Source organism: Pagrus pagrus (genome assembly GCF_965226575.1).
Source record: "Pagrus pagrus genome assembly, chromosome: 10".
Classification (NCBI taxonomy): domain Eukaryota; kingdom Metazoa; phylum Chordata; class Actinopteri; order Spariformes; family Sparidae; genus Pagrus; species Pagrus pagrus.
Window position 1 is genome coordinate 27,900,148 of NC_140194.1, and position 19,940 is coordinate 27,920,087.

Sequence of the window (19,940 nt, forward strand, 5' to 3'; positions counted from 1 at the left end):
GGCAGATCCAAGATCCAAGATCCAATAAGTTTCTGGCTAATCAAGGGTGTATCTGATGATGAAAACTATGAAGAAGGCCAAAAATTAAGCAATTGTTGCATGATGTCCAAGTGCAAAAGTGGGGAAGCTGCTAGTCTTAGACTACCTCAAAGACAACTAATTTCATGACATCACCTGACTCATAGGACGTAGACTGTGGGTATAAGACTATTTCAGCCTGAATTCTACTCCGTAAGATAATTATGATTGGTTTCAACTACAATAGTTTATGATAATGAGTTAAGCCAGACCTTTTGCCAGCACTGTAACAGTGCCAAAACCTAGTGTGGAGATAAGTCTGGTTAAGCAAGACTATCTATGAGGTGACATGGGAACATTGTGCTGCAACAGGACACAAGCATCAACTTGTCGTCCTTGGATTTGACACCAGAGTTTGGCATTTGTGAACTGTGCACAGCTTGCAAGAATAACCTGGTTTTTATAGCCATAAAGCACAGCTGTGTGAACCCCATAATGCATTATACAGGGTGTCGAAACAATAAAAACAACACCTGTACAATGTAACAGTATAATAGGCAATTCAACCATCCAGTCATTTGCCCAGGAGCAAATGCAAAAAAATTACTGAAAGTTTACAGGTGATGAAACAGGGAGTGGCGAATCCCAATGACTCAGATGCCATCAGACACTGCAGTGTGTGTTGCCATTTAGGCTCAGCTTTTTCTTCACTAGATTACAATGCCTACATCACTGCCAGTGCTGTATTAAAATGCCTGTCAATCTCACACTCCGTATTTCTCTAGTATTACCGTCACTCATGCACAAGACTGCAAGATATTAATCCTTCCCCAAGGCAATTCCTCTCAAGGAATTACAGTAACTTGACAATCATTAGAAAACCCCAAAAACTTCAACTGAGTTTCATTCATATAATAGAGATTTCTGGGTCAACTCAAAAGATATTCAAGGAAAATGGTTTAGGTAACTTACATACATTTTGCCATTTTAGCTAAGAAACATTTCAGATATCTGATCAGATTTCAGGCTGTTAAAAGTTCCTCTGAATAGAGTAGATGATCCTTCAGTCTTGAATGTAACAGTGCTTCTTTAGTTGGCCTTTTTCCCAGCAGACTCGTTGGCTTGTCATAGCAGGAAAAGCAAAGGTGGAACTAATAACATGAACGATGGCTCTGTTCCATTCCATCCCGTAAACTCAATACCGCAGCACTGGTGGTGACATAACCGAATGGAATGCAGCCAGTATTAATGTTACCAAGTGCACCTGTGTCTTTCTTGTAACAAGTCAAAATGCTCCTCTGTACCTGACAAAGAGCTAATTTGGGCTCAAAATGTTAAATGTTTCCAAATGAAGTAAAGAATAAACTTAAATAAATGTAAATTTTTTAAAAACTTTTATGGGGCAGATGTTTTGAGTCCTTTGGGAGACAAAAACACATCACAATCACTACGATAAAAAATTAAACAACTACTGCGTTGCAGGGAGAGGATCCTGAGGAATACAGTCATTTAATTGAGATGTCCATTCAATTTCGTGTCAACTTACCCATCGGTCCCATTTCATTAAGTAAAATATTGCTATGTGAAAAATATTTGAACAGGGTAAATCTGTTCAGGCCTATGAGAGAGTTGAATTAAGTCTAATTGTTTAATTTGCTGAGGATACCAACTGTGGCTATGGGTGAGGGTTGTTGGTTAGTTTGTCAGCAGGTCACACAGATTTCCATAAAACTTGGACAGAGGATGGGTCTCGACCCAGAATAGACCAAATTAACTTTTGGTGCGGATCCAGGAATTTATTTCTCACTTTTTTTTTGCATGCATTAATGGAATCTGACATATTTAGGTGGCTGGTATCTATGAGGAAGTAAAAAGGGGACTTTTGGGCACTGGCCAATGGGCGTTACTGAATACCATTCTAGTTCCACATGTTTGAATCAACTACAGTAATTGCCACATTTTAAACTTTGAAACAATCCCAGCTAAGACAAAGGTTCCCCACCAAAAAAGACAAGAAAGATGACGATAAGATGAAAATATTTTAGTCTGAAATCTATTTGACTTGATTTAGTGGGAAAAACAAACGGGGGGGGGAGGAGAGTTAGCTCTTAAGACTATTTGAGACAGCAAAATATCTCTTAAAGCGAATGATTGCACCACTCCATAATTGGCAGACTGCAATTGGACTATGTCCTGAGAAAATATATATGAAGATCTGATGATTTGCATATTCTGCTATATAATTTTTCAAGACTTCACTCCTCCTCTATGAGCAGTGCTCAAAGTCAAGATGTTTAAACCCTTTTAGGGAACAGAAGGTATTCTTACGAAAATCACATATTTCTGCAGCTGCATGAAAACCACAATCCATGAACCTTAAGCATCAGAGATCAAGTTTCAAGTAAAGTACTGTTCAGCAACACAAGGACAGCTTGAAGATGTACGTGCAGTTGGAGAGAACTGAAATTCAAGATGAGGAATTGCACTTAGCCACCAATTGCCACATGCCAGCACGTTCAGACTGTGGATGGTGTGTCTGAGAGCTTCACCAGCTTCTTTGTCACGTGAACACCCACAGTTTGTTCTTTTCTTTGTTTCAGATCACACTGAATGGTGAAAGAGTGACAGTAGCTGGGTGAAGTTGAATCCTTCATTTTAAGCCTAAAAGTGAGTTGTAGAACAGTGACTAAGAGATGAAAAGAAATATGAGTGAGGTACATTTCATACACATGGGTCAACACATTGAAACAGTGTGTGTGTGTGTGTGTGTGTGTGTGTGTGTGTGTGTGTGAGTGAGAGTGAGAGTGTGAGTGTGAGTGTGAGTGTGAGTGTGAGAGAGAGAGAGAGAGAGAGAGGGAGAGAGTAAGTGAGTATGTGTGCTTGGTGTGTGTATTAACGTATCTGGTTAAGCCAGCAGATTAACTAGACCAAAGCCTTCCTTCACTCACTCCTTTCTGCAAGGTCAGTAGGCAAGGCGGTCAATCCTAAGCCTGTCAGACCATCTTATCTGGACACGCGCACACACACACATACACATACACATACACACACAAGCTTAGAGAAGTACAACAACAACCACAGGGTAGTGAGCAAGACAGACAGGCAAACAGTCTTACAATCACACATACACACAAAGCCAGTGAGGCAGATAAACAGATACTGACTTAGTATACAGACAACTACTACTGGACTGAAAGAGATTCGGGCTCATCCAGCACTTCACTGGCTGCTTAATTCACGGGCCTTGACTAGTGAATGAAAGTCCTGTTATGCCTATAAACTAGGTTAGAGATTTAATGAAAAAATGAACACACAACAGGAAACAGAAATATTTGTATAAAATCATTTTATACTGCTCTATACAGGTTGAAATTTAAAAAGGTGCTGTGTGTAGAATTTTGGCGATTTGATAAATGGAGTATTCATAATAATTTTTTCGTTAGCGTATAATCACCTGAAAGTAACAATCAGTGTGGTTTTTTTTTTGTAACCTTACAATGAGCCTTTTGTATCTACAGAGGGAGCAGGTCCTCTTTCACAGTCCACCATGTTGCACCACCATGTTTCTACAATAGCCAAGAAGGGACAAACCAAATACTGGCTCTAGATAGATACAACTAAATCCTACACACTGGACCTTTAAACATGTTGCACCAATGGGGACAACACACATCGTTTTACCATTGACAGCTGTTACAAAAACACCTGTAATGACATTAAATGAGCTGTGCCTGTGTCAGTCCAATTTTCCTAAGACTTTTATATGGTAGACTTGGATCTATAGGGATGGTGACATATGACGTAATAGATGACATTTTTATAGTTAAATATTATGTAAGCTATTACATAAAGTATTACTGTATTTACAGCTTCTTTCCTCACAGCCTGAGGAGACAGTCTGGTCTGCAGCCTGGTGGTATGTGGCATTTATTGTGAAGTGTCAAGACTAAAGGTGTATTTACAACACAGCAGAAAACTCAAGGGTGTTGTGCTGCATGTTCTGCGCTGGTTAGTGCAATATTTACCACTCTGAAATTTAAATACATACAACTAAACTTTGTTTTTTTAAATCCATCTCTCAGTTCACCAAAGTCAGTAGACTTCATTCTCTCAGGACGATGGAAGTTTGTATAAAATGTCAGGCAAATCCCTCCAAAGGTTTGTTGAGATATTTCAGTCTAAACCAAAGTGGTGGACCAGGAGACCAACGTTGCCACCCGTAAAGCCACGCCAGTGTGGAGTAAAACACCACACATGTGCCTGATCCAGCTTCTCAAATGTGTGTGCTGCTTTTCTCCCTTTTAAATCAGTTTTTGGAGCGTTTGTCAGATGAAATAAGCAGTTCTAAGACCTCACAGACCAAACTGATTCAATGAGAGTCTAAGTAGTTGCTGCTGCTGTTGTAGTCGTGAGTTATGCTACCGAAAAAAATATCTTTTTGAGTACCTTGCATTTAGAAATGCTGATAAGCCTAATGTGTAAGATGAGAGTCAAAGTTTTTAAATGTACAATGTTGTCTATACACAAGCAGCCATACAAAAACTTTGCAAAATAAACTAAAATTGGTGAACTGATCTTAATCAGTATACATTTGATTAAAAAAAAAATTAGTGAACAAGATTCATTGCCAGCATTTGACACTCACCTATTTTGATCTGTATCAAAAATAAAAGGGACTATTTTTTGATTTACCAGCAAAAAGCTGCCATCTTACCTTGATCCAAATATTGAATCAGGGGATTAAACCCCCTGACATAAACTTAAATCTTGGGGAAACTCTGAACGGTGAATGAATGGGCACGATCATTAAAAGCCAGCACAACCTTAAAAGAACTAATGCAATGTCCCACATGCAACTGGCAGCTTCAGGCTCATGGAAACCCTCTGATGTGCTCTCCTCCTGAGTTGCTCTCGGAAAGCGAAGGCAGCAGGGCTGTTAAGTACCGGCCTTGTTACACATCAGAAGCAGCATGAAGCAAGCATCGCTTCCTCTCTCCTCCCAGCTCCCCTCAGCTCTGATCTGACTCTCTGCTCTGTTCAGCTCTCTGCACTGGCGCTGGATCTTGCTAATCTTTCCAGGAGTTCCTATTCAATCTGCCAGTTGGACAAAGGGGCAGGAAGCAGCTTTTTCCCCCTCAGAGAGCGGTGGATTGAGAGGGAAGAGATTCTACAGTCCAACTCTCTGGTTGGACAGAGAGGAGGAAGAAAAGAGAGGCTAAAGAAGAAAAAAACACAAGAAGAGCAGTTTCTGGTGGCATTCCTTCTCAGGGAGTGACCAGCTGACAGCAGAACAACTAGAGCTGCTGCCTGAGCAGAGCATGATCATGGGCATGATGAGCGAAGGTTAGATTCCATATATAAAACCTAAAATGACACCACTACATCATGCCATCAAGAACACACCGGAAAACGGTAAACAGTAGAAAGATCATAAATCTTATGAGACTACATCCTGAAGATATGAAACTTGTTTTAAAAAGTGTTAACATTCTAAATCAGACAAATCATTTTTTCCAGAGCTGATGATGTGGGACATCTCGCTTCATTCTCAACTCTGTTCAGAGCACCGATCAGGTAGAACGGAAGCTACTGACGATGTCACAGTAATTACTTTTTTTACGGCAAACTCTGCTTGAACAGAGTCAGATAAAAAAAGTTTAAACAAGCCGGTGGCCTGAACTTCAAGGCTCATCATAGCAACGCACCTGACTAGGGGAAAAAATGAGCAACTGTTTTATATTTCCCCAAATGTCAGTGTTGTTTTAACAACCAGACTTCTAGTTTGGATTATTCCATTCCAAATACTTATGCCCATATGTTGTGCTTGAGCAATGAATTATAAGATAAATAGTATTCGTGTAAGCGCACCTCCTCTGTAGCTATTGGATCCATGCTTGCGAGGGATAAACAAAAACAACATGTCCGACAACGCAGCGATTAAAGACATGGCTAACAGACACTTTTCCTGCTACAACTCGACGAGGTCTAGTCTTTTTTCATTTGTGTCTACTGCAAAAAATACAATTACAATCATGATTGGCAACAGCCTGAGAGTAGAAGACGATACTGATGTGGACATTAGTGACAGGGCAACCAATCATTGTTCTCATTGCTGCTCATCTCACACTACTTTCAAAATGACATTTCTCTTCCATTTTATCCCCATGAAGTAACAATAATACTTGGGGTTCCCTGATCTGTTACGAAGTATATCAGATATACTTGTTTAAAGACCAGGGAACCCAAAGCACTGCCACTTTTATAGCAACGGCTTATTTAAATTTAGAATGGAAAATGAATGACTACATGAAACAAATGCAGCATTTCCCACACATTCATTTATTTGTGGCAATCCGCCACATATAGATTTTCTATTTTTGGAGACACGCATCCCATTCTCACTCACTCAAGACAGCGCATCCGTCAGGGAATAGCATGATGTTATATACTCCAATACAGTGAATGGCGGTGTGGTTATTAACCCGCCTGTAATACCAGCGAAGAGGAGGAGGACTATTCAATGCAGTTGGCTTGACCGTAACTTCCTCTGTAAAGAGGACGGCTGGCCTCATCGTCGAAAAAAAGCCCCCACAAAGAGCGCCATTCCAGTAAGCTGGGCGCTTAACCGGAAGTTAGCCGGCTCACGCCCTATGGCACCCCAGCTGGACAGCTACAGCCACAATTAAAGTCTGATTCTGTGGGAAACACTGAAATGTTAATAACTTTATTAGATTGGATCTAATTGCACTGAATCGTCCCCTATTAAAAATGTATCGCCCCTGAATAATAATGTAGATGTATCTAGAAATGCATACCCCTACTAAAAAGGCCTAGAATTTCAGTCATTTGCAACGATGTCTAGGTGAGATTACCAGTCACCAACACACAGCCTGCTGCACTCAAATACAACACAAGTACTGCTGGATGCCATCACAATCTGTAAATCTGAAACATCCCGTCATGAGACATATTAGCGCTCATATTTCAGCCAGTCTGACCTTGTACACACACACACACACACACACACACACACACACACACACACACACACACACACACACACACACACACACACACACACACACACACACACACACACACACACACACACACACACACACACACACACACACACACACACACACACACAAAAAATGGACTACGTCTGGTGGTGGGGGGAGCAGAATGTGGCTGACTGAAAGCAACTCCATTCTTAACTTCACATTTCAGTTAAAGTCCGAGCTCCAGAAAGTGCGAGCACTGTTGGAATGTGACCGAGTTACCTGCAGGCATCTGCCCAGCCATCTCGTACTCCAACATTTGTCTGTTCCAAAACTACAACGGAACAATACCCAGCCTCTGAGTCGAGCCAGGCATTCACACTTCACTACGATGCCAAGTACAGCAGTGCTGAATCCAGCCTTCAGTCTTCACTTTCACCGCCTGCCTTGTGCTGTAGGTCCAGCTGGCTGCTTCTCAAATCAAAACATAATCAGCTCTTTTGTCTCTCTGGTATTTTAACACTGCCATTTCTTTTCTCTGTCACTTCTCCACTACATTGGATTGTTATCATGTTCATTATCATATTTTATGGTCCTTACTTTTGGTTAATTCTGCGTTTGTTATTCGGAGTTTGTTCTAAGTCTGTGATAAATTCCTAACATTTCACCACACAAACTATATACAGAGTTCTCACGATTTCTACTGGATTGCTGAAGTTGCCAACTTCACACTTGCAGTAGTAGCTCTCCAAATTTCTTTGACCTTTAACCTTTTAACCTCCTTCTCTGGCTGGACACACACTTGCTGCAAGTTGTTGACGTTGCAAAGACAACTGGATCAATTCTGTTTTCCTCAGAGTCGCAAATAACAACAATACAGGACAAAGCCTGAGTTCATGCAATCATCTAGTCTAATAGAAATTGATCACCATTTAACCTTCATATTCCCAGCTGACTGCGTGCCTGGGGGCAGACAAAATTGCACAGTGATGGCGAGGTTTTCGTGGAACCAATATAAACGCAGATCGTTTCATTATTTGATATCTATTACATTGTGCAATCAAACATTTACTTCATGATGATACATTGAAGCAGAAAACTTGTCTATTGCCAGATTATGCCTCCTCTGTTTGAACATAAAGAAGACTATTTTGTAGACAGTTCTGACACGGGGGTCAAAGGTACCAAAATGTCTTTTGGTAAGCTAATTGTTCTGTTGGTGACGGCAGACAGTTGAGAGCTTGCTAACAAACATTAGGCAAGCTTGCTAGCTTGGAGGACTTCTTTCCCCCCGCCACTAACTCTTTAAAGCAACTTGCCAGGAAGAAGTAATGAGGCGTCTAAAACCACATTTATCGTGTAGTTGCACAGATGAATTTTGCTGTGTCACTTACTGGAGTAACTGGGCCTTAATCCTGAGAATAAAAGTCCATGTATAAACTATGTCATTTTGTCTCCAGTAGATTTGTAAACAAAAATATATGATTTTTGCTCAAAATCTTCAGTAAACTCTTTCTGGTGAAAGACATTATATGGAGGTTTTATCACTCGTCAATAAAAAATGACATTAACCAATATATTTTGTCACAGCATACAATATATCTCATCATGCTATGAGGCATGAGGCATTTATAGTTGAGGCACTGAGGCATTTAGTGTTGGGGCAAACAAACCCCAGCTGAGAAGAAGCCTCCCTCTGATCCTCTTCTTTACATGTCTGCTGTTCTGGGTGCTGAACACTCTGCTACGCCCCTCACATTCGTTATGTGTGAAATTTGGATCAGCTGGGGTATGCAGGGCTGAGAGCCAAGCAAGCTGGGAAGAGAGACAGAGGGGCCCATATGTGAGAGGGCCTGAAACAGGATCTAGTTGATTGTGGATCTCTCCAGTTCTCTCCCAGGCCATCACTCGGCTGTCTTTGTCTCCCTCCTGCTACTTGTCCACAGAGGCTGTTTACTAAACAGGAAGCTAAAACCCCAGGCTGAAATAATATGGTTGGACGCCTCTTTGTGTTAATATCTTTCTCCTTTCACTGAACTGACTGGGGTCACCACAAGATACGAGTTAGAAGCGACCTTATAAAAATATTTTAATGGTAACTGGAACAGAGGCTACGAGCAACTTAAAACCTAAAAACCTGCCAAAAAACAGCCCAATCCAGAATACTCCTGAAGGAGTACAAATGATAAGAAAAGACAGAAAGAATGAGAAGCACAACAAGAAAACAAGGTCTAACTGTCAGAAGGGAGCCAAAGCTATGGGGCTTCAGACTGAGTGCCACAAAGGATGGAAGAAAGTTAGAAAGTGAGAGAGACGGACTAACAAAGTGCTGGTTTTCAGCTTTTTGCAGGATTTGTTCACAATTAGAGGAAACTCAAACAGCAGCAAATCCAGCAGTATAACAGAACAGATAATACAGCTATCATCGCAGAGTTACAAGGTAGAAAAGTCTTGAGTCCCAATTCAATATTTAACAATATTCAAAATTATTTAGGGATATTTTAATGTTTCACCTGATTGTTTATTCTGTGACATATCTGAATTTGTATTTTGTGAATATTTTTTATGTGACAGATTTCATTTGACTTTTATTACAAATCCATGCACATGCACCCATATACCAATATCCCTAACTAATTTTGAGTAGTGTACTTTGTATTAATTGTAAAGTTGCACTGTGCACACTTTACTTCTTCCACAAAGTCTGCACTGAAAACGTGAAGATCAATTTTGACTATGATCTAACAGCTGAACAGCTGTGCCAGACTTCCACAGTACAATCCATATCTGTTCATTACTTGTTAATTATAGGCCCCATTCACACAGGACACGGTTCAATAGAATAGAATATTCTATACTGTCACTATACACATGTACATTGAAATTGTGCACGATATGTCAATAGAGAGCAGAAGTGAAACCGGATCTTCCAGGTTCTGCTCCAGAAGTAAGAAAACCTCATTCAGTTTCTGTTGACATATGCAACAACGGCAAGACCCAACAATCCAGCCTTGGAACAGTCTTTGTCAACAGTATGTCATGTGGCTGTTACATTAGTACAGACAATCTATCACTGTCTACTCTACTGGATATATCTTTGTGGGAACTGTGCGGACATAGTAATAATTGTTTAACATTTTTAAAATTCCTAATGGCAATAATAGTTGTGGATGTTGATTTTCCTAAAAAATGGACAGTAAACCGCAGGAACAGGCCTCATGTTTTCAAAAAGACCACTGAAAGCAATGCTGCAGTGAGGTACAGAAGCTGGTGAAACAGAGGCCGGCCCAGACGAGCTGTCAGTTCCTTATACAACACTACTTATGTGTGTGTTTGTGTTAACAGTGGCCTATATGACCTAAGAATAACACAATATTTTTCACTTTTTGGATGTTGACTGTGTGCTGCCAAGGTATTACACTTTCTTTGAAGTTTTTGGAGGGGTAGCCTGCCCTGTCCTTTCATGTTAGTAAATATGTCATAATAAAACAAGCAAATGGTATGTAAACTTATCATACAGAGACATGGGAGAGTAATATGCATTCTCAACAGCATTCATTTCGCAAAAAAATTCAATAAGGCCTATATTCAAGATTCAAGATACAAGAGGGTTTATGGTCATTCCAGCCATATACACAGTACACAGTGCAATGAAATAACGTCTCCCAAGAAGCATCAGTGAAAACAAACAACAAACTATATTACACTGTATAGAAGAACAGCAGTCAAAAGACTGATGTGACTTGTCTCGCTACATTATGTAGTGAATATGCTGTACTTTTTATTTGCAACAAGATATGTTCTGTAAGTACAAGTAATAAGACAACAACTGTACTTTTGAAGATGACTGTATTGCAAAATCCTTGCCGTGACACAACATCACACTTGATGACTATGACACCACTGTACCGCCCACGCATAGTTTGTGTGTGTGTGTGTCCATACAGACAGCCAAACCCACAATTCCTCCACTTCTTTGTCCACTTCCCTCCATCTGTAATGCTGTTAGCCGCATTCTGTAACCAAGTTCATTCATACTTGAACCAACATCCTGCAGCTCATTTCCAAATCAAATCATCCAGAACACACAGATGTGTTATGCTCCTCCTGGGGATACCAATAAACCTCTCCTGGGAAACTGTGGGAATCCAGCTTTAACAAGAGGTACTTTTCACATGTGCACATTCTCCGTCACTGAACAACACGGGAGATGTTTTCAGATCCAGGCCACACAGGGCACCACCGCTCTGCACAAACTGCTTTTTAAATTGTCAACTTGTCATCCTGAGCAGCTGAGTGCGCTGGATGCCAGACATGCTTTACCTCCTTTCAACCTGCGCAGATGACCCACATTCACACTCAAATGAAAACACACACAGACAAGCAGGCGCAGACAGATGGGCAGGTGTGCATACATCGGTTTGGCTTGGGCTAACACACTCACACTGTCCCACATTCACATTCACTCATGGGCCAAATGTATAAGTTCCCAACTTACCTACAACCATTAATGTAAACTCAAACCCTCTTTTGACCGACTTCCGATACACCTGGTTGGGGAGGTTGGCGAAGCCCACATAGCCCTCCAGGTTCCGCTGCTGAAAGAAAACACACACTTTCTGTTAAAGCAGGAATCATACAGCCTGAATGAATAATAAAAAACACACTTACTGTCATCTTTAATAAGATGAGCATAATATTAGAAGATGAGCTCTGAACACACAGATGCATGTGTGCAACACATACACAAATCACTCTATCACTTTGTTTTTTTGAGTGTAAAACACACAGTTGTGAGCCTACAATTAGTATTTGTGTCCTGCAGCGACAGAGCCCCTTTGAAGAGAAGCGCAGCTGGGATAAATACAAGAGGAGAAATGGCCTGTTTTAAGGGGGAAAGAGGTGAGGGGAGGCGCACTCACAGAGAGAAATATCAGGCTTTCCCTGAGGAGGGAGGAAAGAGGAAATGGAGTCAGCCCTGCCAAAGTCCATCAAACCAGTAATCTAAAACAGAAAAGTAATCGAAGCCAATACATGAAGCCAACTGGTTCCTCTTAAAAGCTGAGTGGGGAAAGACAAGGAACCACATTCACACAAATGCAATCCTACATGTTGAATAGTGTCCATCCCGTCCCTCATGTAGGACAGGCCCTGGTGAAGGCAGTGGGTCTCAGACCAGACTCTGTCACTCTTAACGGCAAGGTATCTCTTCATCCTTTGCTCCCATCCCCATCTCTCTGCCTCACAGCCTGTTGTCAGATAACAACCCCCCTCCAATCACTGCAGTGTCCTGCACGCTACGTGAGGCAAACACAATTGATTGTTGGCCAGCCTGCCTGCCTGCGAGTGGCCTCTCAGGCTCTGTCATGCATGGCGCTGATGGAAAAGTGCAACTCTGCACTGATAGGTCTGCTGAAAGAGCTGGACTCGGATCTAACTCGCACTCCCAAATGAACCTCTCCTCGGCTGTGACAACATTTTACAGGTCACTACAAGTTCAAGTCCATGCTACTGCAGGTAACTTTCACTCTGTTGATTGTCACATCCAGGTGTCTGTACTTGGACTACTTCTTCTGTCTGTCTGATATATCTTCTGTACACTGCAAGTGTCACCAGGTGCAACACTCGTATCAGTTTGTTGCACTCGTATAATTTCTGAAGAGTGCAGGTATATTGACTATGTACCACCATTACTACATCAGAATCATACATTATCATTTTGTCATGTATGTTTTTTGGCCCGCCCATGTTTTGTAGCTATTTACTGTCCATTAACAGCTAGCCTAGCCATCAAGACAACTGTATGCCCTGTCCAGAAAATCCTGTGTGAGCAGCGTGTGTGCAGAATGTCTGCCATTTCATTTTGGCACATGTGAGGGCAGTGACCTGACTTGAAAATGATCTGTGGGTAGTCATAATGATATCATACCAGAATTTCACTACACTTTTAAAGTCTGAATATGTCACAGACATGAAAAGAATATACTCAGCATTATCATAGACAAATGTCATGTAGAGAGATGGGACTGGCAGTAGCAGCACTGCAGCAGCGAGGCAGAGATAGCCACCTCTGTAAACTTCCTGTGTCAAGTTCCCAGACCAGCTTCTCCTCTCTGTTCTCAACCTTCCATACAACCCTCAGTAAAATACCAAATGCATCAAACAAGTCAAACCCCAAAATTTTGTAGGGGAGTGTAACTATAACATTACATTACAACTGTAATGTAATCCCAACCATTGCTGTTTACTGAAAAAGTTATCACATTGCGGATGTTCACATTGTTACCCAGCAATGTATTACAGTCAAGCACTGCTCAGTCTCATTATCTTAAGATATACTTGAAAAATGCTGGCGTCGAAATAGAGAAGACTATTCAAATTTAGCACATTTGTATGAACTCTAAGGGCGCATTCACACTTGCTCTGTACTGTGCCGAAGCACGATAGTCCCTCCTCCCCAGTCCTCCCCCAGCCTGCACTCACATTGCATCGGCCGCAACTGGGCCCGAGCACGATTATCTCTTGTACATGTCATCACATCGTAGCGTGGTCGCAGCACAATGGAGAACAGCACAGAGAACGTGACTTTACAGAATTTTGTGTGGCTTATTTCATGTCATTTTGGTCATAGGCCCTCTCACATTCCTGGATTTCTTGATTATTCAAGGCGGCGTAATATGCACGATTACACTTCATGTCCACATTGCGCACCTGTTCTTGTGCTCCTGCATGAGCAACCATACCGTGCCAAAATACAAAATACAACCAAGTGACACATCTCTGTAGCAGATCCTGTCATGTCAATTTCAAGAGTTGTATTTCTAAGTTGGTCTTTTATTCATATCAAATCAACAATTTATTGCTTTGGGTTATTTGTAATTAACAAATTCCCAGTAAAGTTACTTTTTCCGTGCACTGATGTCATTTTAGACAATAAAATGTTTAGTTAAACTGTAAATTATCTTGCCTCAGTTATATTTCTTTGTCACGAGCATTTGATACCACATTTGAGTGGTCATTGCAGAAAACTATGTGTACATCAGCCAATACATCAATAGCTCTAATATCAATAATGGTATCAGCTCCAACAATTTAATATTGGTTAGGTTATAGTCTACAGCTGTTATTGTAATGTGATGTATATTTATTTATACATACATACTTATACATATATTTACAAATATACGTGTCGTATTGGACTCGTATTGGCAGATATACAATATTAAAAAGGACCCAGATCGGGTCCAAAAATCTTGATCTGGACAGCCCTAACATATAGGTGATGTAACTACTGACAAAAACAACATGAGACCGTGTATGCACGGGAATGAGAAGTCATTAAACAAGAGGAAGTCGTATTCTTTAGGCTAAACAGCTTCAACAATGGGACACATGTATGAAATAGTATGTGCTTCGATTACCAGTTTCCTACCATTGCGCAATTTAATAAACTTGTTGAAACGCAATAATATGTCATGTCAGGACGTCAGAAGTGTGATGCTGAAGCTGTTATCAATGAGGAACTTCTGTCACATCACACAAGCATATATATATAAATAACACATTCCCCACTGCTGAGTGTCAAATTAAGAGAACTCTAGCTTACACACCAACATCACCAGTGGATGTTATGGACACGCCGAACGTGGAAAAAAAGGAAGCAATCCATTTGCCTCATCGATACTCTGTGATGCATGCAGCTCAACAGCAGGGATATCTACTCTGAACAAGCCTGAAGCACTTTCCACCATTTCCATGTTTGATCCACCCACATACAAGTTTTATGTGTGCCAGTATGCATGTGTTACATAAGGTGCTGCCTCTGACGGTCTGGCCACTTGAGCTGTAACTGCACTGTGGGCGGTACAGGTAATGTGACACACTGGGTCAGTCATTTCATCAGGAAGAAATTATCAGTGCAGGTTTTCATTGTTTAGCCAAAACAATGCTCTGTGAGTGTGTGTGTGTGTGGGAGTCTGTGGATCAAAGGGTCCACAACCTTTGTAAAACATTGTGTGTCTGTGTGTGTGAATGCATCAAGATACAGTGTGCATGTTCTTGTGCACATGAATGAAAAACCCCTCTGTCTGTAGCACACAATGGGGTCTGTATACAAGAGACACACATGCTTAAAACGTCACATTTCCAGCTGAATAATAATTGTTACCACCATAGTAATACTGTATCATTCCAAATGTGCACTTTCCCCTCATCCAATGCATTATGATTAATATGGTTCTTTTACATATGAAAGTGACTAACGGAGAGAAAGACAGGCAGAGCGAAGTAATGGGGAATGTGAGAGCGGAACGCTGGTCTGTTAATGTTAACCCCTCCCCCAGTCCAGCCAGTGGTGATAGTAGCTGCCTGGTTCACTGACATCATCTGTATTGCCAAGTCCTCCCCCCTCATGCATTCAGCAGCTGATGCTGAGGCCCGCTCACTGTTCCCATCAGCTGATTTAAACGTTCAGTTATTACATACTGAATATTAATTACGTATTAAATATTGCACTGCTCAACACTGCAGAAGGAGGACTGAAATCATGTGTAAACAGAGCCTGTGTCATTTCTTTCTTTTGTTATTTTTAGCACTGAGCACATTGTGCCTACTGCTCCTTCACTATGTCTCTAGGTGCACACAGTGCATGCCCACCCCATTGGTGTAATACCAAGGAAAGTCAGTGCCAGTCACATCAGATCGTATCCAAACAGATTCAGTACAAACATAATGTATGCCATGTTGTGTGATGAGTAATCAGTCACTGCTCAATGTCAGTGTCAAAAGCCCTAAACAAAGCAAGCCAGATGTGGTCAATCAGTAGGGTTCATCTTGCCAGTGCAATTGTTCCAATAGTCAAACCAAACTCCATTCAGCATCCAGGCAATTTAATGAAGACTTGCTATGTGGTATAGGTACATAAATGTAATTTGGCGAAAGGGTTTAATATGTCTAATAGTAAATGGTTCAGCCACTATCATGACATGTACAATGCAGACCACCAAGCAATGTTTTACCTCAGTTAATTCACATTGTTCTGTAATGTATATTGCTGCTGGTCCAAACTGGAGGATTTCGTAGGGGAATTTGGCACAAGGGAGCAAATCTCATTTTGGGCTCTGATACCAAAAGCACAAAATGAGGCTACCACATTTATTATGTTAAATTACATACTTTAAGTAGTTACATTGTCAAGGTCGGTGTGAACACCCGTCTGAACAATAATTTACTGTGACCCGTGTCTTTCCCCACCTCACCGAGCCATAATACAGTCCAGACCACGTACCCCTGATACGTGCTGCTCTGCTCTGGGTACCCTCAAGCCAGCCTCCATTCACATAACAGGCATTAACATTATAGTGTTTCCTTTTTGTTAGTAAGGACCAAACGGTAAATTAAGCACACACAATATCCACCACACATAACTGAACAACATTGTAAAGTATGTTGTAGTTTCGCCACCCACAACGTCGATTCAGCAGCTACACAGAGATGGGAGGCGTGATTCATTTTCAAACGATAGCCTTTACTCAAATACATGTTGTTGATGTTACACATTATGCCGAAGTCATCAGTAGACTTTAGCGATTTGTTATTAGCTGTGAGTGATTTTTTTATCCAAGTATTTCTTTTTGTAGGTGTGCAAATTCTGCTAAAACGGAGAATTTGTCAAAGGAGCTTGGTGTGCAGCTCTCTCCATAACGTTATAAGAAAGGTTGCCACCAGCAGGAAAGGAATACGGTTAAACAGGGTATTCAATGTGTATTTCAATTACTGGCCTTTTGAACACACAAGTACGGTTGACACATGTACATTGGTAAGTGATATGTCGAAGACAAATGGACTTACAGCGATGCTCGGAACCGCAGTCTCTGGTCGCTCGATCATTGTGCTATGCTGTCACCACCCAGCCTGCAACGGACAGTCACCGAGGCATAAACTGATGAACGTCCAAAGGAAAGACGGAGCGGAGAGAAACACGCAGTCTTTCAGCCCCTAAAACCTTAGCGTGGTGTTAGCAAAAAGAGGCGAGGTGCGTCTGAAAATGAATGAATGAGATTAAATTACATATGGCCGCTGTCGGATACTACTACCAGATGTAGTTCGGTGGAGAAAATGTCCCGACTGTTTTTCCTCACGAGCCCAACAAGCTGACTTTATACAGTAACACATCCGGTTTGACTTTTCACATTAAGACTTTTGAACCACAAAGCAGCTGACAAGCGCTACAACAACACCAAATGGGGAATTGTTAATAGAAAAATGTTGCTCTTTTTTCCCCTTTTGTTTCATTGTTTTTTTTAAGGGCCGAAGTTAAGTCAGCCTTTCTTAAGTAAGGTTGTCCATTAGCATAGGCCAAACATACTCAAATACAACTCCCCTTTCTTTTCTGGCTTTTCTAAAGGGCAGAAAAAAGGTTAAAAATAAAAAAAACTATTCAGAGTTCGTCAAATTCACCAAAATAAACTAATGTTTATTTAATCAGTATTTAATATCAAACTAAATTATTGTAGCATTGTTTTGAAAAAAATACTTGAAAATGTAGATGTGCTCACATCTGAAGGGTAGTAGGGTTTATATATAAGTTCAGCTTCAAATATGCACAAGTAATTCCCCCATCGTATTTCAGCTTTTCGGAAATATCAATAAAACAAAGTACAGTACCTTAAAGTGAAGTACAATGGGGGCTAACAATCATAGGGTGAGATGCAGGCTTTCGTTTTGAAAGTACGAACATCCAACATCCGGCCTGAGACTAGCTGTGTCTGACCAGCTTAATGCACCTGTAGGGGACCTGGATCCACCTTCCTATTGGTCAAACAGGACTGTGATCGGCCCCTGAGCGTGTGTGTGTGTGTGTGTGTGTGTGTGTGTGTGTGTGTGTGTGTGTGTGAGGCCTTCATGTGCTGGAGGCTAAAATTCGCTGCCTTCAAAGACTGCTGTGAACTGCGTTACTAAACAATTACCAACTATGGACAAAGTGGTAAATGTGACCTGACATTAATTTGGTGTATCAAGCGAGACAGAACTGTAATTGCTTTAACAGCCATGAAATTAAGGAATTGTCGGCCTTCTCTGAAACATAGGCTTATCACAAATATTTTAGGGGAACATTTAGGTTCAGCATTGATGAGTCTGAGCAGATCATTTCATGGCAAACAACACACAGCTATGTATTTATCACATATAACAAACATGATCTGAATGCACTTGTGGTCAGGACTTTGTGGCGGCCTGGGTAGGACACTACCCAGGCCTAGTGGTCAGTTGGCGCACTCTAGTGGCAAAAAAGCAACTACAGACTGACCAGCAAATGTCTTTACAAATCCAAAATAACCAAGAAAAGCATTCTTACCTTAGTTCAGTTATATATATGCATATCTCCTGTGCTGTAGTCCAAATGTGAAAAAAAGTATTTTATATTGTTGTGTGCTGTGTTTTTATTTGCATGAGTCTGTTTGTTCTATTGCATGGTTTTATTGTTGCAAATTGGTTTGTCTGCACTTGTCACTGCTTGATGTCTGCACTCCCCCTTAACTCATCAACTCCGCCAGGAGTGAATGTAACTCAGTCACAGGTGTTAATGCTTAACTCGCTTGATTGACAACGCTTGCAGACAGAGTGCAAATTATACAATGACAATTGGGGGGATCAACATTTTCTCCAGGGTGTAAAGGGAACCCAGTGCAGCGCAGGCGCATGCTTCAGTTAACAGAAGTCTTACAATCCTTACAGTATCTTGCTTGTTCAACTAAATGTCTGCAGTCTGTAGATGATGATAAACCAAATTTTACACCATTTTACAGTTCATGGGGCACATAATGTGCCACACAAACAACTTTTGCAGTCAGCAGTCACCAACAAAGTATTGTAGATCCAAACTGCCAGCAACTGCAAGTGGCCAACACTTTAATATAAGTCCTAGCTAATTAGTTGAGAACAATAGGGTGTGATAGTTGTGCATTTTATCAGTTTCTAAAATTAGTATATGCCTGAATATCTGATATGATGGCAATACATCTTTGTAGTCTCCTTTCCAACTCACCTTGTTACTACTTGGTCCTGCCTGCTCACTCTCATCCTGTCCTCCCTCTGCCTGCTCTCTGTCCTCCTGTCCTCTTTCTGCTTGCTTACTGTCCTCCTGTCCTCCCTCTGCCTGCTCACTCACAATATCTCCCTCTGTCTCCTTAATACGACAGCACATACGTGTAACAATCACCATTATTCATGCTTTAATGCTCAGTATTAAGCCTACATGACAACCACAGAAAATACAGGCTGCATTATTAAGTTTCAACTTAATCTTTTTTTGGCACCAAAATAGTGCCTGATATCTCCTGTATCTCCTTTCCTCTTGCTCATGTTGGCTCTGTAAATGAAATCTAATCTGAGTTCAATAAAGTAGTCATACATTTGAACTAATACAACTACTACAATTAATCAGATTTCAGTACACATGGATTTTAATTGTTGGAAAACAACCCAAATAGATTAAACTCCTGCATACCTGAGTGAAAACTACTGCAAGGGGTTGCCTATTTTAAAAGCTAATATCAAAAAGGCAAAAGACTATTAAAATGAAACAATATTATACAATAGTTTAATAGCCTATAATATGATGTGCTATGCTAATACACAAATAAATACACAAATAACACTACAAACACGCAAACATCCGTATTATATTTCTCCTGTCAATTCAAATTAATGTTGTTTCCAAAAGGGGGCAACTGTCAAACCTGGCAACGTAGCAGGCTTTAGGCACAGAGCTAACATTTAATAACATGTAAGCTAACATTCACATAATGACATTTAACATTTAAATGGAAAGCCATAGACGCATGTTTGCATTTGTCTGTAGACACCTGACACAATATAATTCTGAAACTCTGAAAGTGAGAAACTTAAGTGTGATAAACT

General features: G+C 40.8%; 1 protein-coding gene across 2 annotated transcripts in view; it reads right to left on the bottom strand.

Annotated features, from left to right (window-relative positions):
- The window catches only part of LOC311263763 (septin-7-like), a 55,940-nt gene extending 38,776 nt beyond the window's left edge, over window positions 1–17,164 (bottom strand). The window contains exons 1-2 of one of the 2 annotated variants that reach the window (XM_084364058.1): window positions 16,869–17,164; window positions 11,518–11,614 (exon numbers count right to left, since the gene is read on the bottom strand). In XM_084364058.1, coding sequence (XP_084220184.1) covers window positions 11,518–11,614; window positions 16,869–16,907 — 136 coding nt within the window. In that variant the 5' untranslated portion in view covers window positions 16,908–17,164. Of the gene's footprint in view, window positions 1–11,517; window positions 11,618–16,868 lie in introns of both variants that reach the window. The other variant, XM_084364057.1, reaches the window with a different exon arrangement.
- Between the last annotated feature and the right edge of the window lie 2,776 nt (window positions 17,165–19,940).